General features: G+C 39.5%; 2 protein-coding genes across 4 annotated transcripts in view; one reads left to right on the top strand and one right to left on the bottom strand.

The window, feature by feature from the left end:
- KCNC1 (potassium voltage-gated channel subfamily C member 1) overlaps window positions 1–13,308 on the top strand; it is a 123,490-nt gene extending 110,182 nt beyond the window's left edge. For both annotated transcript variants that reach the window (XM_030950396.1, XM_030950394.1), the window contains one exon: window positions 11,214–13,308. In XM_030950396.1, coding sequence (XP_030806256.1) covers window positions 11,214–11,395 — 182 coding nt within the window. In that variant the 3' untranslated portion in view covers window positions 11,396–13,308. The remainder of the gene's footprint in view (window positions 1–11,213) is intronic.
- The window catches only part of SERGEF (secretion regulating guanine nucleotide exchange factor), a 141,964-nt gene continuing 119,129 nt past the window's right edge, over window positions 2,258–25,092 (bottom strand). Inside the window, exon 11 of one of the 2 annotated variants that reach the window (XM_030950397.1) lies at window positions 2,258–4,901. In XM_030950397.1, the coding sequence (XP_030806257.1) occupies window positions 4,711–4,901 (191 nt within the window). In that variant the 3' untranslated portion in view covers window positions 2,258–4,710. The remainder of the gene's footprint in view (window positions 4,902–25,092) is intronic. The other variant, XM_030950398.1, reaches the window with a different exon arrangement.

Consider the following 25,092-nt stretch of genomic DNA (forward strand, 5'->3'; position numbering starts at 1 on the left):
GTCACATACTCTATTTCAATGTTTTACAGAGGCACTGATGAGTAAAAACTGCTGCTGCATTAAAAACAGGTGAATGCTGAGATAACTGACTGATGAACCTGAATGAAATGCACAAATAGCTCAAGACTGTGCCTGACTTCAGGGCTACAAAATGGGTTACAAAACAACAAGGGCTCTACACATGCAGTTCCTCCAAATGAACTTCAAAGGCACATATGATACAGGCCTACATCTTCAGTTATATTCACCCAGTAGAAGGCCATTTCCAGAAAAGCAAAGCATTTAAATTCAAGGCTATTACTCTTGCTAACATAGAGCAAAACATGCAAGATCAGCATTTACTGGGAAATGAGAACAGCACAAAAGCTAAAGCAAAAGAACAAAGCATGTGCTGCCTCTTTTTTGCTATGTATCAAGATATTAAGATGTAAAAAGTTAAAAGTGGCCAATTATTTTTGTGTCAGCTGGAGTTGTCAGCAAATTCCATTAAGTGCCACTTTTCTACTGTGCACATTTTGAACCACAATCAAAACCACACAAAATTATTCTCAACTCCAGGCTGTATCCATTCCAGGCCTTTGGAATTTTCAGCAACTAATAAATAGCATAAGCAGGACTCAAATACTGATTAAAAATTCTGGGGTCCTTTTCAAGAAAATGCCTAGCTAAAAGAAAAAGCCCAAGATTTACCATGCATCATAAAAATATCAAAATTGCTCAGAGTGACAAAGGTCTGTCATTGTCTTGATATCTAACATGGAAAAAGGAACTGGAAGTCCCAGAATTACTTAAGTCTTGTTTAAATCAGATCCAGAGTTCATGGAATCAAATCGACAAAATAGTAAGCATTTGGTTAAATGCTGGACTAGATCAGAGGCCTGATCAAAGTATTTCTGAGTCTGCAAGGTGAAATACAGATGTTGCTGTTTTTGCTGAGGAGAACTTGAAATTTCAAGATGTGCTATGGATGAGAAAACACCCAAACACTGCAGGTCAACAACTCACATTATTATAAATAAACAGTGGGAGAACAATAACATCAATGACACAGAAGATTTTGTCTCTCATCTCACTCCCACCACAGCGGTAGGCTGGAATGCTGTTATGCCATGAGATTATTCAGCCCTCAGGAGCTGTATCTTGGCTCTGTCCTCCCCCTCCTTTTCCCAATGTTTTAGCTGATTGCATTAGGCTCTCTACTGCCATTCATTTAAATATTTTTCCATGGTCACCTTTCTCTTGTACATTCAAACTGATCTCCTTGATCAGTTGTCCATCCTCATTTTCAAGTCTCACAACTCAACACATGCCATGAAAAGCACAATCAAATCACTTTCTCCCACCCTCCCCACAATCTCTCTGTGCTCAAAACATGCAGCTGAGAAAAAGGTCCTGTCACTCATTTAGAAGTTACATTTGTGGTGATTGCAGATGGCAAGACTAGTCAGACACCAAAAGGACTGCCCACATGCAGACAGAGAAATCATATAAGGAGCAAACCATCTTCCATCTTTCAAACTAACACACTTCAAATACAGAGACTGGCATGCTGAGCACAAAAGCATCAAGTAACTCAGAATGCCACACCAAGTCAAATAACATCAGTGACCACCAAGTGGCCCAGACAAATCCCCCAAGAGACAGAAACTTCTGGCACAACACACACATCGTCCCACCAATATTCTTTGAAATGGAACAGGAGTGTCTTGCGCAGGTGCACATGGAGGTTGCATGAGTAACATCTGCAGATCTCTTAGGACTTCAAATAACAGAAAGGCACACAACAGCTTTCTTCTCCTTTTCCCCCTCCACCAAAAGGCCTGAAAATTCTCTGGACTGAAGGTCAACAGTTCACAACTTATTCTCTCTCATGAATGTCAGCTCACTGGCAGGTTTATTTATCTTCAGAAAATGGGAGGGGAGAGCAGCTGCACAGACATGTGGTTAACTTGTTCCAGTGTCTTTTTGTAAATATATATATATATTATAAACTTTGTCAGTTTATTTCCAATTGAACCTCAATGCAGATGCTTATGTAACAGGCTTCTTGCTTCATTTACCACAGAAGACCTCTTAAAGAACTCTATGAACCAGAGTACACTGGGTCTGCATTTTGCCTTGCAGAGACTGACCTTATCCATGAGGATTATTAACAGGCAACAGTCATAAACTCTTAACATCAGCATGGAAAGTTGTCTTCTTCCACTTGATTAGGAACTTTTCACTGTGTTCCCTTCCTCACAGAGAAAGTCATAGCTGATTTTGTACAGTGTTTTATTCTGCAAACAAAGCCACTGACATACAAAACAGGGCATTCACTTCTGAAAGAATGAGCAGCAACGTGGTTTTGACATTCAGCCATGTACCTTCTACAATGAATTCTATTCACTCTCTGTACTACAGCAGCGCCTAGAAGCCCTGACTGATGACAAAGCACTCACTACGTCAAGAAAAGTCATTACTCCCCAAAGTCTTCAAGCTATATAGGCACAACAAAGGAGAGAAAAACGTAGTTCTTGCCTTTCAAAGATGAAGATCATATGCAGATATGAAACACCAGATCAGGACCAGGAACAAGCTGACATACTCCTTTGTTTCTTCACCATATCACCCCAAATCATTCCTTGCATTCCAAAAGTGTGTCCATGTTACAGGCATGAAAAATTGAAAATAATTTCAAATACCCAATTCACATTTATTTGTTACATAATTTGTTGGACTCCTCTGCAATGAACTGCAGCTACAGCACACACAGTCACAACATGTCTAGTCCAGTAAACCTCACATAAGGCACATATTGGCTGTGATTAATCAAGGAAAAGACTTAGTTAGAGGAGATGATTACTGAAGCAAGAGAACACGTTTATTTGGTAGACAGATTTTGCAGAAATCACAAATAGAAACCTCAGACAAGACTGTCAAAGAAAGCACGAGAAACTGTTCAGTGCATATAATAGAGAAGCTTTGGTATCCAGACAGTGGCATTGAGAACAGTCAATAAATATCAACTTAGATAATTAAAAGTGCAAGAGGTCACAGCCTGGAACAGTATATTGCCATGAAGATCCACAACTAACACATGGATTTAAAAAAAAATCCATTTTACAACAGAAATCTTAATTCTACATATTTTGCAGAGGATTAATTTGATTATTCTTTTGATATCTGTAGTAGTTAAAATCAGCTTCATACTCTGCTCAAGTTTCTCATCTGTTGAATAGAAAAATAAAATACTCTTGAAAGTGAAGCCAAGAACTATAACTGCTGTAAAACCAAGGGTGAAAAAACCCATGCAGCCCATATTATCACCTTAATTCCTTCCCCTTCATGTGTAAGCTGATACATCATTAGAAGGTCTTCCTGTCCTATTTCCTAAGAGCCTTTCTCTGAGCACTTTGTAATTCTGTAAGGTTTCTTCCTTGGCAAGCCTGCTTTAAAAATTAAACCACTGTTTAGCAACAGTAGGTCTCATTAAAAGGTGCATTTACTACACAGTAGAATTCTCTATATTTAGAACTTGAAATACGCTAAATACCACAGCAAATGTAAGTATTGTGGGTGGTAAACACCCAGTTTAATGGCATCCACTGTATTTGTATGGAAAAAAATCAGTTTTATAAATAGCTTCCAAAATGTTGCTACTAACAGGCAAACACATCTCATTTTACACTTTTTCCTTTCTCCTGCAAGTGCTAGGCCTACGTTCTCTGTCAAACCCCCACCTGGAACAAGTGCTGTGGGCGTGCTGTGAACAGCAAATCAGCTGGGCTGTAAAACAGAAGTGAGAACTAACCTGAAATTATCAGGAGCATTCTGGTCTGCCTTTTAGGTTGGAGAACTTGTAAAATCTTTCTGGTTAGATTTTGATGTCTTCCTATTCCAAGGCAGATGGAAACACAGGAGCTACATTGGATCAAGCTGTCCTCAGCAGCCACAACTGACCTATGCCCTTTGATAGGAACCTTTTAAATGTTTCTAAGAGCTCTTAGAAATTTTCCTTCCCTAAGCAGTAGCTTCAGAAACTTCAGGTTTAGTTTGCAAGTTAATGATAACTTATGCAGGTCTGCATCCCTGTAAATCTACAATAAACTGATGTCCAGCAGAGAAAATAATCAATGAAAAATACTGCTCCTTTCACAGTTTAATCAAGACAAAGCTAGTTCAAAAGGGCCTCATTTTCCCCTTTTGCCAGCCTTCTAAATTATATTGCTTCTTTTCTTTTACTCCTAATCTTCTGCTTAAAAACTGTGTATGCATCTAGCCACTTTCACTGGCATTTCTCTGTGACACAATTTTTTGAGCTGCTGGGAGGTCACAACTGCAGTAGAAGTTGGCAGGTGAAACATTTCATGATGTAAAGATACAATAACAAAAAGCATCTTTCTCAGATTGAATTTATACACCAGTAAACCATTAAGCAGTCAGTTTCTTCCTCAAAGACTTCTCAGAAGAAGAAGAAAATGTAAATCTGTCTTCAGTTGTATTGCATCAAGGCAGAACATCTGTAATTCTATCTGTAGGTAAGAAAGTCAATTCCTGTGGCAAGAGCCCAGGAAACAATTTTTAAAATATTACAGCTTTTTATGCATAGTCGTTCCTTTAGGATTTAGGAAAAATATCTGCAGTTTCCAACTACTGTTAATCATGGGCAGCTCCCCTGTAGTGCCTCTGAGCTACACAATCCAAAGGTGTCCACCCACATCCATGATGTTATGATTCCAGATGTGCTGGGTCCAGTGAGGAGTTTTGACAGAGGGCCATGGAGTGTCCTGCCCCACATCCAATTAAGATCTGTTTTGCACAGCCAAGAGCTTTGACTGGCTTTGGGACATGAACATTTGCTTCTGTGCCATCACCACACATCCCATGTTCATTCCATCCCCAAGAGAAGCACTGGCCACCTGTAAGAGAGGACAGAAAATACAGAATAAACACCACAGAAACACAACAGCTTTGATTAGCTTTGAGAAGCAGATTGTCAAGTAATTTTCTGTTTAGGTTCTAAGAAATTCTGCCAAGATGGGAAAAATATTCTGGTTTTCTTGAAAATGTAAATAAACCCAAATGACTGATTCCCCATCCTGTTCCATATTGTTAGCAACAGAAGAGACATCAAAATAACAAAGACAGTTGAAAATCTCTTAGTAAATACATAGCTCAGTATTTAGGCAGAGCCCGCAGAAGTCTCTCTGCATTTTAAGAGCCTTCCCTGAAATGATGTAGAATCTCTTTCAAGTTTCCCCCAGTAAGCAGAAGTATGATAAATCAAGAGCAGCGACTTTATTCATTCACATCATGATCTGCAGGATTGGGGAACACAGAGCCACAGTTCAGCCACATTGCATTTCATTCCTAGCTTCAAGTTCACACGTCACCTCTTTACTCTAAATACAAGTCTTCAACAGCCTGCCCTACTCAATCATCCTACCTCCTCTGCTTGCTTTGACATCATTTCACTGCTTTTATTATTCTTATTTTTCCTCGTTATTATTTAGTTTTGTAATATCTATTCTTTCATATCCCAAATAACAATTCATGTATTATTATTACCCCATAGTACTCTTTATTGAAGCAAAACATGCAAATTTAGTTCTATAAATGGCTGACATAATAAAAAATCCACCAAAACCTCCTAATTATGAACTACAAGTGCTATTTCTTTCCCTATTTTCTATTCCTTATTTAGCTGCCAGAGACTGTGTCTGTGACTTTCTGTACTAAAAAAAAAAGCCATCCTGCCATATAATCATGTTTACTGATGCCACTGTTATTTTGTTATTTTTTAAAAACAACAGGTAATAACAGCAGGAAGTAGCATTCTGGATTCCAAATAATGAGAAGAAAAGTGGCAAAATTCACAAACTCTAATCCCAGTCATGATTTTACTTTTCAAAATTCAGAAACAGGTTATTGCACAGCTAGCAGGGCCATCTTCCCTGCAAATCCTGTAACATTTCACTGTCCTCTGCTCTCTTTACATTATCAGTATATTGACGTTCCCCTCTTCTGCAATGAAGTGTAAACATTACTGAGGCCAGATGTAACTAAGCAATGACATTTCATTTTCCTGACAATCTTTAAGGCTACGGAACACAACAAAGCACCACCAGAACATCGCAGTAGCCAAGGCACATCTCACCTGATACACAAGTTCTACCTCTCTTATCTCAGGAGGCACCAGATGTTCTCATGATTGTGCATGTGCAATATTGACAACACAACCTACACCCCAAATGCACTCACATGTGCTGCCAAAAAGTGCCAAAATCTGAGTGGGCAACAGATCCCATTTAAAAATCAACACAGTGTCCTACTGGTTAAGGGAATTTTGCTTTTTGGTAAGGTTCCAGGTAAAAAATGTTTCTGTAAATATTAAAACACAGAAAAAAAGACACCTCAAGCCCATGCTGGAGACACATCTCAGACTAATCATTCAAGGAAGTTGCACCTAAGAAATGACATATTTTGGCACAGTTAATGTGTGAACCCTGCAGAATGAGCCAAGCTTACAAATGTGACGAAAAGAGAATGCAACAAGCCCTAACTTTAACAGGATCACTGTGGTAACTTTTTGTAACCAGACAGCAGCAATTACTACAACAGTTTACATCCTTCTGTAAATACTCACTACATCTGTTTAAAGATGTTTCTCTTTTCATCCTGTCCCATCAGGACAAGAGAGAGGAAACCAGAAATGTTCTGGTCACTTTGTATTACAAACTACTCAGTGGAATTTTATTGTTATAATAAATAGTCAGAGAAACAGTGCATTAGGACATTAACTTCTCAAATTGATAAACATATCCAGTGAAACATCTTTTGAAAATACATCATAGAAAAATTTACAAGCTAGGGACCCCCCAGACAAGAACATCTTTCCTAAAACAATGATTGTGGAGTCTTTTCTATACTTTACTTCTCCAAGCATGTCAAAAGGCCACCAAAATAGATTTTTCTACATGATTCCAGTGATCTCTAAGGTCAATGAAATGGGACAAGAGTGAAAACTGGCAAAAGAAAAATAGAAAGTAAGTAGGATTTATGAATGGTCTTACACAAAAATGCCTTGTACATCCATGGAGAGATGGCAGAAATTTGAAGAGATGAAAAGGCAGCTGACAGATATGGAATGACAGGCCACGAAAATGTTTCTCATCACCATCAAGTCAGAACCAGGAAAGCCAAAAGGCAGAGAATTTTTGCTGTGGAAGGTGTAACTGTACCACATCTGCCTGTAGAAGATTCAGTCAAAGGTTTGTACATAGAAATAGCCAGATGCTTGACTTGTGTCAGAGAAAGCAGAATTTGTAGAAAACACACCAAGTCCATTTTTTTGACAGTAGCATATTAACAAAACTTGGAGGAGGGCTGGGCAAAATGAGGGTGGTCAAAGTGGCCAGGAGGGAACAAGTGATGTGAATCACTGGCACAGATGTGAAAGTCAGTGAAGATTGAAGGTAATGAAGCATCTATTTCAAAAATTACATAAAAGAGTATCTGCAGAGTTAAAGGCAGACCCTAAGAAGAGCTAATGGCTAGCCTCTGGACAAAGGGCACCATTTAATGTTTTTTTCCTTTTCCCATGTCCCCCTCCCTTTCTTTTTTCCTTTTCTTCCTTTATTTCTGGTTGCTTTTTTTCCCCAGTTTATTGCTGATAAAAACACAGAACCAGCAGCCCTACATGCCTTCACAAGAAAATTCAGTTTCTATATCTGTGTGGAAGAGCATTAGAATGATGGGTATTAGCACATCTACAAATTGCTTCTAACAAAATTTAGAGCAAGCAGTGCAGCGTGTTCTCAAACCAAAGGATTTGTGTTTGGTGAAGTGAGGGAAGATTACTCCATGTTAGTGGTTAAGTGAAACCACATATAATGTTGCATTTACTCTTCTCTTTTAAAAATGAGTACTCAAAGTACAAACCAAACCCACAGAACTCACATGGCACCACAGCAGAATCCCAAGGAAATTTCCGTTTCATTCATAGTGACTCTAATCAAAGTTCAGAGTCAGGCTATGCAGGATTTTTCTCAAAACATTAAATATACAGGACAGAGGGACAACAAAATTCTGAGAAAATCTGTTTTGGTCAAACAATACAAGAAGGGGCTACTGATCTCCTTCTGTCTGCAATAATTATCCAGGCTTTTCTCAAGATAACTGAAGTGACAACAGCAATCTAGAGCTTCATTAAATTGGAGAAAAGTAAAAAAGTATTTTCAGGTAAAATAAAGCTGCAGAGATATAGTAAGAGAAAATTAGATAAGATAAAATACGACGAGAGAATTCTGGAGAAAGAAAAGAATTAGAGTTGCTCCTTATTGCTGAGTGGAATCCTCAGATGGAAGAATCAATGCTAGCAAATAAGACACTCTGGGTGAGATTCACTGCATAGAACTTCAGCCACCCAAAAAATCAAGCAACCTAGCTACAGATCATTATCCTCAGTATTTCTCAAAAGCCAACAGATATCTGCATCTCTCCAGCAGAATGAGAGATTCATCTCATCCAAACACTGGTGTGAAAATCAAGTCTGTCTCACTTCAGTGATGATAAAGGGAGACCAGGGGATTGTCCCAGCCTGAAAACTGGCATATCAGTTTTATGCAGCTGAAGACAGGTTATATTAAATCACATCTTCACAAATGGTCTGAAGGCAAAGCAAGGTAAACTGGAAACACGGAAGCTGCAAATATCACTGTAGCCTAGCTTCAAACAGTCTGCTTCTAAACCAGCCTGTGCCCTGGAGGCTTATCACTGAAATCTTTAAAAGCTCCTCTTTTCGTATTCTTCTTTCCCATTCTTTCTACCAGCAAATAAATAGAAGTTGGCCTTACAGACAAGCAAAGTATCTTCAAGTCAAGTTATTCAAGAGAGAGCTTCACATTTTAGGGAAATGTTAAAATGTTTTAGTACAGCTCTATTATATTGGTTCTGTGCTCTTAGCAAAACTCCACAATACTTCAAATTATTACTTCTTTTTTACCTCGAATTAGTGCTACTCTACTCTTTTGTTATAGACAAAGTTACAGTAGGCAGGAGACCAACTCAGATCAAGTCACAACTCTTTAAACAGCATCAGGGTTGGACCACAAACAAAATTCAGGTGTCTCAGCCACCTTCCCTTGATTATTTGAAAGCCGTAAAAACCTCTCAAAGAACAATGTAACATGGCACAGAAGGAGATTTAGACTATACTTCTCCCAAGGAGTAGCAAAACACAAATTACTATGTTTTTCTGGTTTTTTCAGGCCATCTGGTTGTTCAGGGTGTCACATAAAATAAAAGGCAATAAGCATCCCTCTAAACTTTTGTATTTTTAATAGCAACAACTCTGCCATTAGTGCAAAAGATCTGCAATTTTAAATTGTAAGAAACAGGCTTGATATAAATTGCTTTCTGCAGAAAAACATGGAACTGCATTAGTAGTTAAAAGGGAAGTCTAGGCATTGTGCAAAATCTCATTAAAGACAAAGCTTGGTAAGTGGAATGTATGATGGCATCATATCAATACACAGCTGTACCTCCAAAACTAGGAAAGAACCATAAGAATCACATTCATTTTTTATTATGGAGCCACATTTTCAAGGAGCAAGCTGTCATGTGCTCCAGGCAGCCCATCCAATTGCTGTTCAACCCTCAGAAATGTGTGTCTGGCTTTCAAGGGAACAAGCTGGATAAAAATCAGACACATTGCAGTGCTAACACAATATACAGGTAAGAAACACCATACATTTTTGATATTAAGTACAAAGCCATGGTGCTAAAGGCATGCTGATTTCAAAGTTAGCCTCCAGTCAACAACCTGCCCTCATTCCACCTTCACATCATTAGTAGCTCTCCTCAGGCAGTGGACCTAAACCACTCAGTCCCCTCAGCAGAGGTTTTACACAAGTGAAAAGGGAGCTGACTTCAGGTCATGTGTCTGTGGTTCATCCTGCCACCTGGAAAGAGCAACTTTCAACGTCCTCAAACAATTCATCACAGCAAATGCACAAAGCCTGCACTGTGTGGACATCTCTAAACTAATATGTTATGTGAACTATTATTTTTTCTCAGCAGAAGCACTGGTTTGTTATAGGACCTTCTCTCCGGCTACGTTTGTGTCTTGCAATACAGCAGGGACTTCAAACTGGGTCACGGCCTCAAGGCCAGCTGTCAGAATATCCAATTACAATCCATAACCACCTACTGAAGAGAGTCAGAAAAATCAAATTGAGAATACAATAAGCCTAGTAGGAGCTTTGGCATGTGCAGTACTGCAAAATGCAGCAATGAGGCTACACATCTCCTTTGCACTTAAATTTCACTTGGGAAAGTCTAATTTCTAGTTTATACTTCGATGTCAGTGTCTATCCCACAAACAGCAAAAAGAACAGTACAGAGCACATCTAATCTTTTCCGTTTCATTTCCACAGCATTTAAGTAGCCAAGAGTTACAAAATGGGAAGGGGAAGGAATAATGTTTATGATAATTTCCAAGGGAAATGTAGCACATCTGCCACAGCCTGAAAACTGTTTGTGGAGAAGGAGTCCCACATCCAGCAATGCAGAGAAGTGGGGAAAAACACAGTAAGATGTCACTTAGCAAAAAAAGCTGTAGCAGATCCATGCAAGCCTGCTGTGCATTTTCCTGTGCACTGTTTTTAGCATCAGGCAAATAACTGAGCCCACCCCTAGAGGAAGTGTTATCTTGCCAAATTACAATGACAATAGAAATTTTGTTCTGTTCTCACAGGGCACTTCAAAGCAGGAGCTGAATGGCTCACTGCACAAATTAATATGTATCTATTTGAAAGAATCACTCCACATTACATCAAATAAACAGTTTAGGTTACCACTCAGTCTAGTTTATGATAGAATTTATTTTTTCCTTCACTGTAAGGCATAGTCATTTTGAACCAAAAAAAAAAAAGAGCAAGAACTTCACAAAATTGTATCCTAGGATTTAAAAACAACAGACTTGCAACTACAGATTTCTTGGGCTGATGCACCCATGTAGTTGTTATGGTGGAACTGAAGCCCTGTAGGATGGAGACAGTTGCTTTGCTCTGTGTAGGTAGCAAGGACAGAAATCTACTGCAAGGATTATCTGTTCACATTTCTGTTTCCATGGGGAAACATGAATAGTATTAACTATGTCTAAAGCTCACAGGTGCTGCACGAGGTTTTTGTTTTGGTTTTACTCAAACTTGTCAATTCCTTCCCAACAGGAAAGCATCTCCAACTCAACACAGAACAAAACCTGGGCTCACGACTTTGCGCAAGACTGAACGTTACTGGTCCACTGACAATACATGAGGATTATATCATACACGAAGCAGCTGCAGTGCAGAGAGGATTAAGCATTAAAGATGCTTTTTTCTACACCTGTAGAAGACAAGAAAATCTTTGAATTTTGGTCACATAAGTACAGGACAAAAACACCTGACAGAAATTAATTAACGGAGAGATTTGTCCTGAAGCTCTGACCGTGGCACTAGTGTCTGTTCCATCAGGATATCAGACATGGCAGAGAGTGACATTCATTCAGAACTTATATCCCTGCCTCTCACAGTGACAGGCATTCAATGTGTCACAGTGCTTAAACTTTATATGGCCAGAAGTAGACAATCACAGTCTCACCACAGAGCCAGAGCCTGCAGTCTCATGATCCTCTGTACTATATGAAACAGAACATGCAGAAAATACCTTACACCCAGTGCTTAGTAAGAGGTCACCCACGCAAGGCAGAATGTCCGAGCTCATCTAGAAGAGTGTGAGTCATCCAAGTGTCCCATGGGACCATGTGGTGCCATGGCCATTTGCGCCCATGAAGTCTGGGCAGTAAAGCATTACCACCTCAAATTTGCACACACTTCAAACTGACCTAAGTGATGACACAAAGAAAAGGAGGGGACAGCTGTGATTCATCTGACCTACAATGTTACCTCCAAGACCTAGAACTGAAGGGCATCTTCAGCACAGGCCTAGGAAAAGTCATAGATGAACACAGAAGCAAGAATCTGAGAACCCCCTCAAACTAAATTCCAGGTCTACATGTAGCTTTCACAGCACTACGCAGATCAAAGAGCAGGAGAAAGGACAGTCAGCAGGATGAGCAGGTGCATGCAGGTGAAATGGTGCTTCTTCCTACTTTGCTGGCTGAAGTCTAAAACTAGAGACCCTGCTGGGTTCTCAGGAATTCTCTCAACCAGGAAGAACAGCTAGGTTGGAAAAGGATATTTGGAAATGCTTTGGTGCTTAACATATTTCATACAGCAACCCTTTGTAGAACACTGGTCTATTTATAAGCATGAACTTTAAGGCAACCACACAGACCAGGCTATAGATGACTGTCAGTCCTTGGCAACTTATAGAAAATACTTATGATATAACAAAAGCTGAAGAGATAGTCCATATGGTTACATTTACCTACAATTTCTTCTCTTCTGACTGCTATTCTCTTCCTCTGAAGGGCTGTTTGCACTGAACAAGAGTGAGTATTCTGGGATTTATCTCTGAAGGTGTCCTTTTCTGCAGAACACAATTCTCCAACTCAGAACCAAGAACTGAAATGTGTAAACCTTCCACATGGACATCTTATGTAAATTAGCTTTGTGTTTAAATGGGCTTTAGTTTGAACTTCTCCCTTTCATTTTCCCTTAGCAATTTGCAAGGCTGCATTTTGGTCAAATTTCAAGACACATGATTATGAATGTGCATTACTGTTGAGTGAAGTCTAAAAAATCTGCTTGTTGATATTAAACAAGTGAGGGCTTTTTTTCCCCACCATGCTTAACAAGTAATCTGAGATCAATTCCAGCAGTCATAAGCTAAAGTGTTAGAAATGCAAAGATAGAAATCAAGGAAACAAGTGGCGACTGAGTTGCTGAGTTTCTGATTGAAGTGATAGATTTTCTCACTGCTACGCAAACATCGCCACAGAACAAAAGTAGCTGCAGCTCAGCACTGCTGATATTAGGATGCCTTATTTTGCAAAGTTTCAAGTTGTGATCTTGGTGTATCACAATGGCTCAGATGGTGGCACCCTGCAAGTGTCACAGTGCAGCTGTAACCGTGACAGCACTGTAGTACTGCACTGTGAGAGCTTTAAAATACATAGCTCGATAAAAGCTATAGCATAGCTGTAGTCAGAGAGAGTTCAGGGTGAACTAACCCTCCTTTCTGGGCAGGATTTGTGGATTTTAAGTTTCCTCTGTGCTGCAACTGTTGTACTAGAGTTAACCCACTTGTACCTGGTTCAACTGTGCCTACTTGCACTGTACTGTAGTGCAAGTGCACATCTAATAAAACTCCTGTGGGTCATGTGCCTTGTCTTGTCTGTCTGTCTCAGTCTGTGCCTATTGTTACAGGGACTCTTATACTCACCACTGTGTAGGAGTTTGAATGGGCTAACTCGGGACCTGCTCAGATACAACAAGGGTTGGGTCATTTGAGCACCTAGAAAAGGAGTAAAAAGTGGTAACATCCTCATGTTCACACTGATGCCATTTGCAGCCACCGTTGCCCTCTGTCTCATAGAATATTGTTCTGTGAACTAACAGGACCCCTTTCAAAGAAGAAAACGGACAGATAACAGCTATGACAAAAGATGAAACCAAGCAATAAAAAAAAAAAAAAAAAGAAAATTCCCATGATTCAGACTTCAAACACAAACCATAGAGAGGTTTACGTCAAGTGTGTGCACCAAAAACAAGTCACGTTTTCTCAGAAGGGCTGATGAAACACAATGCTCTTACCCAAGGCTGGCTGTGCATGGCTGAGCTGGTGTTAATTTCTAATGGCAATACTGAAGAAAAACAATTCAAAAAATCACCACAACAAAACCCGAAACAAACTGAAAAGTATTAACACCACAAACTGCACCTTCAGTCTCATCCACAAGGCTAAGCTCTTAGACTGATTTCTGCCAAGCAGGACCAAGTGGTCCAGCTCTTCCTATTTCTTAAGGGCTAGGAAAAGATCAGGAACTTCAGTCATATCACTGTGTCAAGAAACTTATGCAAAGTAATGAGCCAAATAATGTGTACCAGATAGGATACATGAATTTTCTCCACAGGTAAGCAATAGCTAGGGACACCAGGACCACAGGAATAACAACTCTATTCTTTTAGCTGTACTTTTAAAGCAAGAGTTCACTTAGTGTCACATTTCACTAAGAGTTCTGGGAAAAGTAAGCAAGTGGTCAAAACTAGCTATGAAAGAAAGAGTGTTCTGGAGAACTCTATAGCCAGCTATAATTAAAAACAAGTACTATACCATTAAGAATTAAAAATGGTCAGGAAGAGAATCAAAGCAGACAGCCTCAAAAGGAAAATGCCTATTAGGCAGGATTGGATCTGCTTCTCTAATCATCATTTCAAAATCATACATGACTGTTGAGTGAGGTCTGGAGGAATTGCTTGTTGATATCAAGCAAAAGAAGAGTTCTGCCATCAATATGTGTTAAAACCAAAGGCGAGTTTGCTTAGATGGAAACAGCTTTAGACATCACTTCTGGTGCAGAACAGAGGTTCTGGGCAACATGTAAAGCATAGCTTGCAAACTTTTACCTTTCTTTATCTGCATTGACAAATTTTACCCTATTCTCTATTACTCTTATTCACTGAACTATTTTATTACAAACCCATAACTCTTGATGGAAAAAACAAAGCTGTTAAATTTCAATACCAAGCTGGCAAAATATGAGGACTTCAAGGAACACAGGGCTAAACAGACCCCAGCCCTGAGTGGCATGGAGCAGATGATTGGTGTGCATTTTTTAAATATTCAGGCCAGACAGTCAGAAAATAACCTTGCTGTAGCCCAACTTCTTCACATTTCTACCTTCACCCTCCCCTGTGGTCAGATATCCCCCACTTCACATCCTTCTTACCTAATCTTCCCTAGAAGTGCACCAGGCAAGGAGAGAAACACTGGCAGAATTTGGTATGCTAATGGGTGCTAAGTGACACCATTTTAGTTGTTCTGATTAGGAAAGGCAAACAACATCCCTTACACATAATGCTCAAGGTATGTTTTGGGGACACCTCACCACTTTGCCTCCATCAGTAGAAGATGCACCTAAATTCTGAATTGGGGGTAGCTCCTTAAGCAGAGGGAATATACCAAGCCAGTCCTTGGAAGAAAGGCAAGCACAAAACAGTGTCCTGCAATGAATAATTCCAGTAATCAATGCTGTGAGATGCTTTCTGATAGTTTCTGCTCTGCTACATTTTTTGGGTGCTGGCAAATTAGCTGTACTGAAAACAGCATTCACACATCAGGTGCGGGCATCTGAGTCTGGAAAGTAAAATCTGTCTTTGGCACCACAATAGGGAGAACAGCTGATGGGCAGAGGGATTCAGAGGCACCATGCCAGCTCCAGAAGGTTGGAGACCAGAATGGACAATGCAAGCTGGGTCCCTGAAACGGCGCTCAGCACTTTCCCATCTGATCCTCTGCATAACCTTATGCAGGATCCTCTGCATAACTAGCTGGACTGAAGACAGAAATATTTGACACCATTTTGGAAGGATTATATCTACCAGAGACATGGAATAACAAAGTATTCTTCAAAATAAAAAAGTGAAACCAAACAAACGCTTCTATGTCTGAAATAATATTGACCAAAATAAGAATTCAGGAGCTTTGCTCTCCTCACTTTGGAGGAAACAGAAGCACTGGCAATATGAGGTCTCCATACATTGGCCTAACTATTCTTTCCTGTGTCCATGCAGAAAGCCAATTTCTTCCATTTTATATTTGGCACTAGACTAATTACACAGCAGGAGCAGATATAGAAGGCAGCCTAGAAAGAAAGGCAGACAGAAAAGGATTAGGTAGATTTTAAAGCCACATTTGGCCCTATAAAAATATTTATCATTACTCACAGAGAAAAAGCCAACAGCATGAAAACCTTTAAAGTGATAGATAATAATACTGAAAACATAGTGTAAAAGATAAAAATCCAATCAAGCCCAAACTTCTGGTAAAACAGCAAGCTTCAGTATGCAGCAAGAAAGGCAATAGATTACAGGCTTGTATGTCCACAGGACTGTGTATATAACATCCAAACAAATGAACACTTCACAAAGTAGTTCTCACTAACCTCCAACAGGCATCTGAGAGAAGGTGAATTTATTCTTTACACTGCTGGAAAACAGTACAACCAAATATGAAAATGACAAAGCCAGACAATATTGAGATGTTTTCTTAAATCACTTTGAAATGGTTTTTTCTCTCGTTTTGTAATAACTTAAAGCCTGCTGAACACCAATCATGAAAATATTCCTTGTACAGCACAGCTGAGAGATCCTTACTTACCAGGCTCACTTACTAATAGAACTGTAGTTCTGTTCATGGGTGAACCAAAATGCAATTCTCATGATTCTGGAAAATGAACTCTATCTCAGTGAGACCCAATATATGGAAGTTTCTTAAATCTATTCACGAATAGATGAAGCAAGAATAAGAATTTTAAGCATTCAATCAACCTATCAGAAGTGATTTATGTTCCAAATTAATCTAAAGATTTCAAAATGCTTGGATTCTCTGATTTAAAGCCTTTTCATTTCTTTTAATTTTTTTTTTCTTAGGAGGAGAGGGAGGAGGCACTATCAGCATTTTAAAGCTCTCTGTAACAATTACTGACACAGAAAGGTTAAAAATAAAAAAATACTATAAAATACTACAAAGGATACAAGAACCACCCAGGTCAAATAATTTCAAGATGACCACAGCTACCCATGTGTCTTTTTTTTTTTTTTTTTGGTCCAAAAAACAGATATTAAAAAGGATTAGAACACGAGTGGCAATACTACACTTAATATTTGTGTTTGCAAAATATTTCTTTGTACACATGCAGACATGTATTCTACATATAACCAGGGATGTTTGCTAAACAGATTTCATGCTTTCAGACCCTGCATTGGTAGCAACAATGCGATTTGCAGCACAACACAATTTCTGTCTCTGCACACATCCCTCTGCAGATGTTCACTGGTGTTTTGGAGTACCTGAGTTTCTACAAGTGGGATTCATCTTACCTAAGCCCAAAACATCCACGGTGTATGTACTTGTGCATGCACATAGACACCCTTCACAGAGGAATCTAAATCATCTCACACTCCAGCGACAAACAGGCTGTTTTAGAGTGGGGTTCATCTCACCCAAAGCAAATATCTGAAGTCAAAAGAATCCTTCTATCGCCACCCTTTCACCCATCTCTTCCTCTCCACTGCCTACAGATAGCTGACTAGCTCAGGCAGAGTTTCAAGTTAAAGCAAATAGACCTTACCCCAGATACCCAGCCCAACCTGCTTTACAAACTTGCTGCCAGGAGACACTGAGCTTTCTGAAAAATTAGGTGCTTCCCAGGCAAAATCAGAAATCCACTGACATTTCAAATCTTTAAACAATTTCGAACATTCTTATGTAACCCATCCAAAATGTCATCTATGCACAGAAAACCCTGAATGTTGTGCACCTAACAAAGCTTTCTATAGCAAGATGGTGAGCTCTGCATCAGGAGCCCCTTCAGCACGAAGCTGTGTCTTCCTAGTTTTACTGCATCTTTGGTACCTAGTTCATTCAAATATACACCAAAGGGACTTCCCAAGATTTTTCAGCTACCTGATGGATTGTTACCAATTTCTGTATGATAATGCCTCTTATTATGGAGGAAACACATTACATTGGAGTAATTTTTGAAGAAATGGGAATTATTCTTATGTTTAAGTAGTAGCTATTGCTTTGAACACTTTAAATTACTGTGTTGAAATATGGTTTGAATACTCTCGGTTGCTCTGATTTTCAACACCTTCTCCCCTAGCCAGTGTGTCTTGCTGAAAGGTTGCTCATGGAATTGTTTACTTTCCAGCATGAAAGGTTATCTTTTTCAGAAATTTCTTAGGCAGTCTTTCTAATTAATTAGTCTACAGTTCCCAGAGCACTTTCTTGAATTCAATTCTTTTTTTTTAATTAGGTGTTGTGGGTTTTTTGGCTTGGTTGGCGTTTTTTTATTTGTTTTAGAAAGCTCCCAAAGCTCTCTCAGGCAGAAATATTTCTTGCTTTCTCTGCAAGAGATGCTTTTTGGACGCTTTTGTTACTGAGAAATTTTTTTGGCTCTCCAGGGGACAATTAAACAATGACAACATTGTATTCAGCCCAAAGCATAATTCTATTTTTGAAGGTTTTATTTGACTGACATGATACTGACCACAACTTTCCATCTACAAGGCAATGTAATTCAAGTTCAGCCTCGTGTCAGTGTGCACTGGCTCGACCCAAGCCCCAGGAGGTGCAAAAACTCCTTAGCTGGCAATGTGATTAGGTAACCAGTTCTCAGGCTGACTACATGGATGGATTCAAAGCTGCTTCTCCAACTGGTAATCAGCAAAGGTCTTAACAGGATTTAAGAAGCAAAGGCAAGCCCTGATGGGAAAGGCAAAGTGGACCAATTGCTTATCCTTGAAATGAAAAAAGAAGCCATGAGAAAAAAAGTTGGAGTGCAACTGAAAGCAAAACCCTGAGTCATGACTAATTCCTTCATTTCCAGCTGTTTCCATTACTGACGCTTTGCTCCTTTTAGCCGTGTGACTCCAAACTTTCTCATTACAGAGGGAGAATTGCCCTGCACAAAGTAGAACTATAATCCTCCCTCCTGAGCTCTGAAGGGATCTGGTCAGACCTTCCCTCTGACAAATGGCAGAAACCATCACAAGAAGCAGCAGGCAGCAGGGGACTACACCTCTGAGTGCCGCATTACTGGCTAAAGGCTTCTCCCTGACTGTGCTCTTTCTACTTTTTCCCACCTAATTTTAACTACTTTAGGTTGTTACCTCTTTAGGCCAAGGGTCTGACCTCACCTTGAGCCCATGGATGTTATGTAATGAAAACAAACAATGAAAAAGCTCTAAAAATCTCTATGGTGTTTAATCATCCATGGGTTTACATTCACAGTGCTCTGTAAATCTGGAACTTGAGAAAAGAAGTGAATAAAAATCCTGAAGTGGAGGTGTTATTTGGTTCACCTGTGTATTTAGAATACACTTGAAAAAATGAACAGTTACATTTAACACGAGACATTATGCACTTAATTACCCTTTCTCACATGGTGACTGATATGAAATAAATGCATATTACTTTATTCAGTTACGAAAAGAACTTAAGGAAGGAATCATTAAGGCAAAGGTGACTTATATAGGCCTGCTTTTAAAGAGTGATTTCCTGGGAAAATGCTCCTCAGTGCTTTTTTTCACCCACCTATAGTCCAGGGGTATTTGACTATCCCAGGGAAAATTTTACAAGTTCGTGATTTACAGGAGTAATTCATACAACATCCTTAAATTAATGGTCATTCAGGACAAAGGAAAGAAAATAATACAGAGTGAAGGCAGAACTCAGGTAAGTACAGACAAGCCAGGCTAAAAGCCATTTGAGGGCTCCTGAATGCATATGGGATCTGGTGAGACAAAAAGCTATTGCTAGGAGTCAGCGTTGATTTCCACATTTGTGCTGCACAGACCCTGAGGATTAAGTGAAGCACGGAATTAAAGAGTCAGGAGAAGAGCAGCATCCTGTGAGTGTGACACTTCTGCCACTGTGGAGGGCTACAGCTCACAGGGCTGTAAAAGGCATCTTACTCCCTTTTTCATGGAGACATCATCTATGAACTGACATTCTTTTTAATTCATTTTGGCACTTATTTCTTCCCTTCCTCTTTCTGTGTCCAGCACCTCTTTCCCCCTAAAAAGATGCCTTTTGTTCCCTCTCCCTGCTGTCCTCATCCACGCAACATTTCTGCAGACCTCTGCATGAAGACAGCATTAGCTGCAAATGTATCAGTGCAACAGAGAATCTGCTTGGTACCTGCTCACCAGCAGTCTCTTTCAATCTTTCTCTGCCAATAAAGGATTTTAGGAGATTGCAGGAGGTTTACTTTCTGTGCAGGAGGCTAAGAGCTGCACTGTGTAACTATAGCGACAACCACTGTGAAAGCTCTAGATTTTTATTGACAAGCCTTGCAACACCCCGTGGAAAAATTTATACAATTAGAGAAACAGAAAATTAAACATCCTAAAGGCCAAAGGAAAATATTGTGGTGATCTGCATCTCCGTGCATTGCTTAAATACTTCCTCGTGGCAATTTGCTTCTTTTACTGTATAGCGGTAACATTAAAACAGCATTTTAAAATTTGCAGTTTCAACAGCGATTTAAGCCTCCACAATGCCAAAACAGAAGACACACTTGCAATCAGCACAGAAAACACTATAGCACATTGCTGTATTTGACAAAGATTCATCACTGGGAAACTGACACTACATAAATGGAGAGAAGAATAAGGTGCACCCAGTTTTTCATAGAGTAACAAACATTTGCATAGGGATATACTGAATTATTCATCTCCGGCAGACAAGACAAAAGACACATCTTTCTAAAAGGTATTTCTCTATCCAAAGGATATGCATTTTAAAGGATTTTCCTGTGCTCACAGCAGCTGAGAACTGTGTGAAAATGATACTGAGATCCTTTGTCCCAGTCTTAAGAGTTCTGTGACTTGATAGACAAGTTTGACATTCCAAATCCAACAGAACAGTTTTAAGCTCATAGCAAAATATGAATATGCTGCAGTCTGAAATTGCCTCAAATATCCTGGAAAGTTACCAAATAGCTTACGTCGAGCTTGAAAATGCCACCTCTAAATGTGCTTCCAAGGCCATGATCCACCGTGCTGGAAAACTGATCCTTGCTAATGGCCCCCATTTATAGCCTTAACCTTTACTACATTGCTTCAGTTCTCTCCAACAGCTTAAACAATATGAATCAAAAACACTTCCAAAGATTTTAACAATTACCAACAGACTGAGAGCTAGACCTGCAAAAACCTTGACCTTATTGACAAAGTGGATTTGCATGGTCACAGGAATTGCCAGTTTTGCAGTCAAGGAAGGGGACCAAAACACTTTACCCCAGCTACCAGGTCTCATTTCCTGCTCTGCTGTCATGATTTATTTCTCTCAAAAAAGCACAATAATCACAACTACTTTTTTTATTTTAATCATCATCCAAAATGAAAATATTTAATAGCAAGGTTTAGGGAAAATACTGAGCTGTTAATATAGCTCTACTGAGTCTAATACTCTTGCAGTACACAATGCAATCCTGGCAGCCTGGAAAGGATGAAAATGATGTGTTGCTATGGAAACAGGAAGGCACTTGTTTAGGTTGCTCATCCCTGAAGAGCTGCCCCACCAATATCTTAAAGTCTGCTAATAAAATTTTAATCAATTATTAGAATAAAGCGAATGTTACCTCCTGTTGGACACCAGAATCTTGGTTTACATACTGTCAAGCTCTTTTAATGTTCCCTGCATCCAGCTATGCCCTACAACATTAAGAATTAATTTATTCACAAACAATGTTAACATGCACTTCTCTAGTTCAGCTACTTAAAATTGTTATTCCACACAGCAATAGATACCAGTTTCCCAAATTAAAATCCTGTGCATGTAGGAAGCTGCTTTTTAATTTATTAATCAATATGCCATACCTCCTCTTCCTTCAAAAAAGCAACCACATCAACTCAATAAATCAGGCCTTTGATTATTACTGGCTTAAGACCATTGACCAGGGATATGACCATTAAGAATGTGACAATTAGCCCAGTGCCAGTGTTGTCACTCACCAGACACACTAAACATCTGCTGCTTCCTAGAAATTATAGCTTCCATCTAACCATGACATACCTGCAGACAGATCTTTCAAAACACTGGGGCTTACAAAGTAGAAATGCATTTCTAAACAGCCAAACAGAAAGCAGGCCAAGTTATTTGCTGGCAAATCTCCACTTATTTCACTATTATCATAGCAGAGCATCTGGCTCCAAACATGCAGCCACTAATTGTCTGTACAGTTAACTATGGCAGTACACTTATTTGTTATTATACTGGGAAATCAATAAGCAAGACTTGGTTAATGCTACTACTAATCTATTAAATCATTCTTTATAAATAACTAAGGACAATGTTAAGACTACCAGTACAGTAATAAACAGTTAACAAGCTCTGTATTCTGGATCACAAAACAGCAAAGCAAAACTGAAAAGACAAGAAATCCATACTGTGAACAAACAGGTGCAGTTTTTTGTTTGGTTTTTTTTCTAATGTAATTGTGGTTTAACTCAGCAGGCATTCCCTCACTGCCCCCCAGTGGGATGGGAAAGAGCACTGGAAAAAGGTAAAACTTGTGGGATGAAATAAAGACAGCTTGATAGCACAAAAAAGGAGGAAAGAATAATAATAATAACGATGATAGAAGAATACACAAAAACAAGTGATGCACAATACAACTGCTCACCACCCCACAGCTGATGCCCAGCCAGTTGCCTAAGCAGCAGCAGCTCCCCTCCCAAATTTTTGCTCAGAATGATGCCATATGGTATGAAATATCCTCGTGACCACTTTGGGCTGGCTGTCCCTGGCCATGTCCCCTCCCAGCTCCTTATGTCCCCTCTCCCAGCCTACTCAAAAGAACTAAATCCTCAGTACATCAACATTTTTCTCATCTGAAATCCAAAACACAGCACTTCACCAGTCACTGGAAGAAAATTCACTATCCCAGCTGAAACCATAACAAGAGTCATACATTATAAATTATTATCTTAAAATTTTAATTAATTTCCATTCACATATACAATGTTCCTCTGTTTCAGTATTCCTGGTAGGACTCTAGTAGTTCATTCAGACAAGTCATTCAGGAAGAAAACCAACTCTCAGACCTACCAACCACAAATCTTTACTGCACTGAGATCTTGAATCAGAGTATTAGAAGTACCAATGTCAGAAGAGATGAGTGACAGCAGGAACAATATGTCCTTTAAAGAGGCCAGACTTATCTGATTTCAGCTTCAGAGATATCAAGTAGGGGTGATTTTCCATGCTCTGCTCCCAGAACACACCAGCACTGTCAAGAATATGGCTGTCTGTATCCACTGTTATACTCAGGATTCAAGTGTTCTAAAAAACCCTGACACTAATCTCCTGATCAACTGTACAAGATTTTTAAGGTGTTGGTTATTTTTAAACTAAACTTGAAATACACTGATTTCCTCCAACAACACTCCCATTTCCTTTTCCTGACTTTGTAATTAACATGAAGACATAAACTGCAGGCAGAGCCCTCCTCCAAACCAGGATCCCACTGTGTAAGCATTATGCAGTAGCTATATTTCTTCTTCCCCTAAGGTATCCACTGTGATATTTTAAAAGATTTATTTGCTTACAGCTAAACAGATGATATTTACTCGCATTACAAAACCCCTGTCATACAACTCCAGCATTATTTAACCACCTTCTCTTAGGAGACAACCAAGGACAGCAGGTCAGGACAGTCACACGCTGTCTGGAAAGGCTCACACAAAGTACACGCACATTGTCCCTTCTCCAGCCATGCAAAAATAACCTGAACAAAATCATTATCAAGTTTCATCAGCAGCGCAATATACAACCAAATTTCTGAGCATTTCGCTAAATAAGTACGTTCATTTATCCCTTCAGCAATAAAAACCAGGATCTCAGCAGTACAGCAGTTCCCCTTGGCTCAGAAGGTCAATATGACAGTGGTTCATTCCTGTTACTTTTTAAGGGTTTAGCTGCTGCCTGGGCATCTCCATTGGCTACCAAACTATTTCCAAATGTCCTTCCACCCAGGCAACTGTCTCTCCAAAATTTTGGAGACAAACAGCCTATGGGAAAGTGAGAATGACATAGTGACATTTGAAGCACAGTGCCCCCAGCCTCCCTTCCGCATGGAAGTTCATTTTAGTCGTGACACTTTAGCTAATTTATATCATTTTTATTGCCTGAAAGCCAGTGTGGCCTCACCACTCTCATTTTTTCCATGTCTGTATTTTAAACCCAGCTTATTGTTCAGAACTTTCATGGACCCCAGGCAAGAACAGATTCAGGACATGGAACAATTTAGTCTGGACCTCTGGAGATCATCTGCTTAACCTCTCTGCTTGAGTGCTACTACTACAACTACTCCCATGCCTTGAAATTTCTGCACTGCTATCGTACACTTTGCACCAGGCACAGTACCCAGAGAGACTGCTGGATGCAATTGGGTACTCTGAGGCAGCTTAAGGTTTGCTCATCTCAACCAAGTTTCCCATTTTTCCAAACTTGTGGGATCTTGCTTTTCCTCTACTCACACTTCTCTCCAGACAAAAATCCTCATTCTTGCTGAGAAACTCAATGTTACTCTGCAAAAAATCCTATGCACTAGCCAGCTCCAAAATAGTGTAATTTTCAAAAAGGGTTGGATTTTCAGCTCTTTTTTCCTTTACTTTAAAAAGCATACATAAAGCTACTTTTTGCAGATGGAGTAAAAGGTACCATGTGAATATGACAGATTGGCTTTCTCATTGGACACTGAAGGGGTTGCTATGATTCAGACATTATGCTTTAATATTTAAACTTCCACAAGCTGCAGATATGCTGATATAAGAACAAACGTCAGAAGGCTGACGTTTCTGAGATCCATCTCAGAAAAAGGTCAACTACACACTCTGAAATCAGGTTCTGTTTCTGTCCATTGGAATTTGACAGATTTCAGCCAGATTTGGGTAAGAAAAGATTGCCAAAGAGTAATCCAGCACTACAGTACAGCTTTCAAACACTCATGAGGAGACACTATACTGTCATTTCCTTTGTCCCTACTGGGAGGTGTAAGAAATAGCAAATTGCTTTATTTATATACATTGGGCCTCTTGGTTCCTTTGCTTCCAAAGTCCTCTTTTTACACAGATCCACGTTTATTTACTGCTTGAATTTTGCAATTATACCATACTTCTCGACTCCCCACTGGAAATTTACTCTGCAGTCTTATTTTTGCCTTCTCTAAAATTTGGCAGACCTGTCAAACTAGGAGATTTCACAAGCTCCCTATAGCTCAGGGCATCAGAACCATGAGGTCTCAATGTGTTTGGGTTTGGTTTGGTTTGAGGGTTTGTTATTTTTCCTTTTTTTCTTGATGATAGGACCCTTTATGCTGATTCCAGCCTTAAATAGTGCATCCTGAGCAGCACGACAACTGGGGAAAACAAG

The sequence above is a fragment of the Camarhynchus parvulus genome, chromosome 5 (assembly GCF_901933205.1).
Source record: "Camarhynchus parvulus chromosome 5, STF_HiC, whole genome shotgun sequence".
Taxonomy (NCBI): Eukaryota; Metazoa; Chordata; class Aves; order Passeriformes; family Thraupidae; genus Camarhynchus; species Camarhynchus parvulus.